The sequence below is a fragment of the Gekko japonicus genome, unplaced genomic scaffold (assembly GCF_001447785.1).
Source record: "Gekko japonicus isolate JY-2015 unplaced genomic scaffold, Gekko_japonicus_V1.1 scaffold885, whole genome shotgun sequence".
Lineage (NCBI taxonomy): Eukaryota > Metazoa > Chordata > Lepidosauria > Squamata > Gekkonidae > Gekko > Gekko japonicus.
In genome coordinates this window covers 589097-595099 of record NW_015167564.1, presented here as the reverse complement: position 1 = coordinate 595099, position 6003 = coordinate 589097, and the positions used below count along the sequence as shown (strand labels likewise).

General features: G+C 47.1%; 1 protein-coding gene across 1 annotated transcript in view; it reads left to right on the top strand.

The window, feature by feature from the left end:
• The window catches only part of NDUFV1 (NADH:ubiquinone oxidoreductase core subunit V1), a 6410-nt gene extending 441 nt beyond the window's left edge, over positions 1 to 5969 (top strand). Inside the window, exons 2-10 of the mRNA XM_015413804.1 lie at positions 367 to 449; positions 795 to 965; positions 1550 to 1733; positions 2320 to 2509; positions 2907 to 3119; positions 3274 to 3440; positions 3515 to 3596; positions 5380 to 5525; positions 5695 to 5969. Coding sequence (XP_015269290.1) covers positions 367 to 449; positions 795 to 965; positions 1550 to 1733; positions 2320 to 2509; positions 2907 to 3119; positions 3274 to 3440; positions 3515 to 3596; positions 5380 to 5525; positions 5695 to 5778 — 1320 coding nt within the window. The 3' untranslated portion in view covers positions 5779 to 5969. The remainder of the gene's footprint in view (positions 1 to 366; positions 450 to 794; positions 966 to 1549; positions 1734 to 2319; positions 2510 to 2906; positions 3120 to 3273; positions 3441 to 3514; positions 3597 to 5379; positions 5526 to 5694) is intronic.
• Positions 5970 to 6003: the final 34 nt, after the last annotated feature.

Genomic DNA, 6003 nt, shown 5'->3' with positions numbered 1-6003 from the left:
GGGGCCCCCCCCCCCCCCCCCCCCCCCCCCCCACACACACACCACACACACCGGTGGCCACCCCGACGGGGGGCTGGGGGCTGCGCGTGCCGCCCTGGATGGGTGGGTGAGGCACAGGGGAGCCCCCGCTCTGGGTTTCCTGCCCTCTTCTAACTTCCTGGCGTCCTGTAAGGAGCCCCGTTTCAGGGGAAGGTTTCTTGTCTTCACAGCAGCTTCGCGACGGGCCCCGTGGAGCCACCCGGTGCTGTCGGAAGCAGAGCTACCCCCTCCTAAGGATGTCGCCAGTGGACCCCGCTTAGGACTGCTGTTAGGGTAGAGTACACAGAGCATAACTGCCCTCAGGCTGAAACTGTTTTTCTCCCATAGGCGCCCCCTAAGAAGACCCAGTTTGGCCCACTCAAGGATGAGGATCGCATTTTCACAAATCTGTATGGGCGCCACGAGTGGAGGTGGGGGCTGAGTACATGTTCTGTTTTGTGCACTCAAGGGGGAAAGATCAGGGTACTGACAACAATGCCTGCAATTTAGCAGAGTAAAGCAGTTGTACCAGAAAATGGATTCACATTTAAAATGTAGCAGTATTTTAAACCAGTAAATCCGTAGTTTGTGTAGGCTGCTCATCATTTTCCAGTGTTTGTAACCATTGTACTAGGCACCTGGCTTGTTCAAGTACAGAGTTTTTGTTATTGTTTAAACCTGTCTGTAAGATGTCAAGTCTGATGATGTAGCTGTCTGTTTACAAAATGGAATTAATTTGTGTGGCCCTTTTTACCTAATCATTTTGTTGCCTTTAGGCTAAAAGGGGCTTTGAGCCGAGGTGATTGGTATAAAACCAAAGAAATTCTTCTGAAGGGTGTTGACTGGATCCTGAATGAGATTAAGACTTCTGGCCTGAGAGGCCGTGGTGGGGCTGGCTTCCCCACTGGCCTTAAATGGAGCTTCATGAATAAGCCCCCAGATGGCAGGTATGTTACACTGGGGACAAACTGCAATGAGATTTCAAGATGTTTTTACACTGTGTGTGCCTGCTCACAAAGAAGTTATATATGGCCGTGTGGTGATTTCTACTCTTGGTTTCAAAACCATTTTTGGTTTGGTAAGTACAGGCATTCAGACTGACATAGGGAATTACAGTCTGCTGTCTTGGTTTCTAGTTTCACCTTCCATCATCCAAATGGTGCAATTTAGCTGTTGGGAATCTCCATTTCTACCTTAAAGTCATCTATTTGCTGTCTTTAAAGAAGCAACAAATAATAATAGAGCACCTAATGACTGTGTTCTCCTGTCATCTTGACTTGTAAAAAACAGAGTAGAGAGCAGGCTTGACACAGTGTGAAGCTGTGTGGTTGTGAGTCTGTGTCAGGGAATAGAAATTTAAGTAACTAAATGATGCTCAGATATACATCCTATTGCTCACAGTTTTCTAAGCCTTGATTTCTGGAAGATAATACTCTGGGGTCATTATCTGAGGATAGGGTTCTGAGCTGGATTGACCATTGGCTTGGCAAGCCACACAGTGCTGAGTGATATAATTATTCCTGTATTTCAGACCCAAATATTTAGTGGTGAATGCAGATGAGGGGGAGCCAGGAACCTGTAAAGACAGGGAGATCATGCGCCATGACCCCCACAAGTTGATAGAGGGCTGCCTTGTGGCAGGACGAGCTATGGGGGCACGAGCCGCCTACATCTACATTCGTGGAGAGTTCTATAACGAGGCCTCAAACTTGCAGGTGAGCTGCCCCTAAGCGAGAATATCAATTAGGAATTAGAAAAGATAAAACAAAATGAACGCTGAAGAACTCTGAGTTGTGCCTTAAGGCCTTAAAGATATCGATTGTGATTTTCTTTAAATAGTGAAAACAATGTTTTTAAAGATAAATAATATAGCATGATCGACTATGTTCAATGTAATCACAGCATTTTAGATTAACACTGATACAAGCTATTGTAGTGATCTCCTAGTCTTGGGTTTTTAGTTTGGTTTTCTTTCCTTTCTCCCATAGATGTAGTTTCCCTTCCCTTATTTTCGTTGTAGTTTATAGAAAATGTAATAAAAAATCTTCTCCGGGGGCTGAAAAAAACCCCAAAAAAACTTGCAGGTGAGCTGCTACTCTCCTCATTGTGCAATCATCACAAATGTCCTTAAGACCCTTCCTTGTGAGAGGTAACAGAGAAAGTGTTCATTCACCTCTTGCTTTTGCCTTGTGACGAGAGTGTATATCGTTTTTAGTGATTCCTTGTATTTTCTGTGGTTGGAAAGTCAATCAGTGAAGTCTTAGTGCTGCGTCTCAACTGTACTCCTGGTTGCCTCTTTAGGTGTCGATTAAGGAGGCCTACGAGGCAGGACTGGTGGGCAAGAATGCTTGTGGCTCTGGCTATGACTTTGATGTCTTTGTGGCAAGAGGGGCCGGTGCCTATATTTGCGGCGAGGAGACAGCACTTATTGAGTCGCTTGAGGGCAAGCAGGGCAAGCCACGCCTCAAACCACCTTTTCCGGCTGACGTGGGTAGGCCCCCTTAAAAGTCCCTTCTGTGATAAGCAGCATGAGCTTGGTTTCTGTCCCCTGTTCTCAGCCTTTCCCCCAAATTCCCATCCCCGTTAACATAAGCACACTATTTCAGCTCTTTGTGGAGTGTTGTTGTCTTTATCTTTTGCACCTTACATCTGCGAAAGCTCTGACCTAAATCAGTACTCCTGGCTGCGATTGAAACATGACCGCCATCCATTTAGCTAAATTTCCTTTCAATTCTACAGTTGTTGATTCTGCTGTCTTAAATTTCATCCTTGATCACCAACATTGTTGTAAAACATCCTTCTTGTTTTCCCTTTCCCAATATATTTCTCTAGTCGCTGGCTTAACAGGGTTGTTAAAACTAGCCTTTGATTTCCCCCCCCCTCCCCAGGAGTTTTTGGTTGCCCAACCACAGTGGCAAATGTTGAGACAGTTGCTGTGGCCCCCACTATCTGCCGTCGAGGAGGTACCTGGTTTGCTGGCTTTGGGCGTGAGCGCAACTCTGGAACCAAGCTTTTCAACATCTCAGGCCATGTCAACACGCCCTGTACTGTGGAAGAGGAGATGTCGATACCAATGCGTGATCTGATTGAGCGACATGCAGGTGAGAGCTCGTGGCCATTACTCATCCTAAGGAGAGAGGCCTTCGGCACCTTTCAAAAGCGTTGTGTCTGTGAGGGAAACCGTGCACCCCTTGTTGCTGTCTGCTGTGCTCGGAGGCAAATAACCCCTTGAACTGGTCCCTGTCTCCTAACCAGGGGGTGTGAGAGGTGGCTGGGATAACCTGCTTGCTGTGATTCCCGGGGGCTCATCTACGCCCCTCATCCCCAAGTCAGTGTGTGAGACGGTGCCCATGGACTTTGATGGACTGGTGCAGGCACAGACTGGCCTTGGCACAGCGGCTCTGATTGTCATGGATAAATCGGTAAGGATAGTCCCTCGGCCCTCCCTGTTCTGTGCTCCTCCTCTGTGGATCTTCACCGTCTCCTCTTTCCTCAGACAGACATCGTTCGAGCTATCGCCCGCCTCATTGAATTCTACAAGCATGAGAGTTGTGGACAGTGTACTCCATGCCGGGAAGGTGAGTATGAAGGCCTAATGCGACTGCTGAAATATTCTTTTGTATTTGAGAAGGATTTTGCACCTAACCTGCCTGTGTTTCCAGAGGATAGGCTTTCTTTCTTACATAACAGCTCTTCTTAGCACAAATGTCTTCATATTGGTATAACACAGGAGTCCAGTGGTGCTGACAAACATAATTTATTCAAGTACAAGGTTTCATGAGTTAGAGCTCACTTCATCAAATGCATATGAGTGTAAACGCCTGGTTTACATACCCAACAGAAAAATGGGGACAGGAGGAATGTTATGCAGAGAGGCTGATTTCAAACACAGTCCAGTCCAAAAAATAGTCAGTTCTTGCAGCATATGTTCCCTTCAGAACAGAGTTCTTTCCATCTCTGATACTTTCAGTCTGCATATAGCATGCTAATGATGGTCCAGGAGCCGTGAGTGTGATGGAGCCTGGTGGTGCTGGTACCTCATGGAAGTAACTGTGCGGAGCCTCAGGCCTCTATTGGCTGAAGGTAGAACTTTGGCCACCCAATGAGAAGGGAGCACTCACTGGAGAAGACCCTGATGCTGGGAAAGATGGAAGGTCAAAGAAGACGGGGACAGCAAAGGATGAGTGTCATAGATGCAAGGAACATGAAATTGAGCCAACTTCAGAGGACGGCGGAAGACAGGAGGGCCTGGTGGGATCTGGTCCATGGGGTCGCGAAGAGTCGGACTCGACTGTGCGACTGAACAACAACAACAAAAAGAACTTTACCTGAACTCTTTTCCCGGCCTTTGAAGTTGCAGAACGCCTGCATTTGTATGTGTGGCTTCTGCCGAAAACGTTAAGGAAGTTGATGGGAGTTCACTGGCCCAAGAGTAGGATTTCTTCAGGTGGTTAATCCTGTTCCCTCCCTTTGCAACATACTGGTTTTTTGTACCTGAATATATCTGTGAAAGTAAGTTTAAACCAATCCTAAATTTAAGGGAGGGAGGGGAGGAGGTGCAGCTCAGTGGAAGAATCTCTGTTTTGCATGCAGACGGTCCCAGGTTCAGTCCTCAGCATCTCCAGTTAAAAGGAGCAGGCAGGAGTGAAGGTCGAGTTGTCAGTGATGTGAAGGACCTCCTCTGCCTGAGACCTTGGAGAGCTGCTGCCATTCTGGGTAGACAAGACTGACCTTGGACACGTGAAGCTGCCTTCGGCTCTCTCAGAGCCATTGGCTCAGCAAGGGCAGTCTGGTCTGCTCAGATTGGCAGCAGCTCTCCAGGGTCTCAGGTGGAGGTCTTCCCCATCACTGACCATGCGATCCCTCACAGGAGGTGCCTGCCAGGGATTGAACACGGGGCCTTCTGCGTGCCAAGCTGATGCTCTGCTGCTGGGCTACATCCCCTCCCCAATGGACCAATGGTCTGGTTCATATAAGGCAGTTTCATGTGTGTACCCAGGAGAGAGGGAAAATGCTGCTAAAACACAGCATAAATGAAAGTCAAATTGCCTAATAGGCAAACAATTTAAAAATGTTATAGAGCCGTAAGATTAAATATCTACTGTCCAATCTATAAAGTGTTATGACGTTTAATGAAGAAAGGCACTATAGAAACTAGGAACTCGTAACTTGTCCAGGTTGAGCTCAGCAGCAGATCTCCAAACTTGGGTATGTGAAGTTAATTTGATGTTAATTTCTGCCTTTCACAATGCTGGTGTCAGTGTGTGGCTGGTGCCTCTTTCCTCCGCCCCTTCCCGAGTTACAACCTCTCTTGTCATAAACTCTGGACTTTCATTTGGCTCTTTGACTTACCCCATATAGGTGTGGACTGGATGAACAAGGTGATGTGGCGGTTTGTGAAAGGCAATGCACAAGTGGCCGAGATTGATGCACTGTGGGAAATTAGCAAGCAGATTGAGGGCCATACCATCTGCGCCCTGGGAGACGGGGCCGCCTGGCCTGTACAGGTAACATCTTGGGATTCCTCTCCTTGTTTAGCTTAAGAACAGGTTGAAGAATATTGATCACCTTGTAACTTTGCAATGGAAGGCCTAGAAATGAATAGGGGCAAGAGGACAAAGGGAGTCATGTCAATACATGTGCTTACAACTCCTTGTGGTTGTTCTTCTCCGATAGGGACTGATTCGTCATTTCCGGCCAGAGCTTGAGGAACGGATGAGACAATATCATGAGTCAAAAGTGCAGCAAGCATCTGGATGAACAACTGAGACACCCACCTCACTGTTGTACTTTGGGTGGGATCTCTTGAGGGCTGTGTGATCTGTGTATTGGCTTGTGCGTTTGGAACAGTACATTCAGGGTTTTGGCATATGAGTGTAGGTTATAATGACCTACCTCAGTTCCTCTTGCCTTCTTAATAGAGCAAGTAAACTATTAAATGTTTATGACTTGGTTTTGGCTTTTGTATGTTTTTGACTGTAGGGA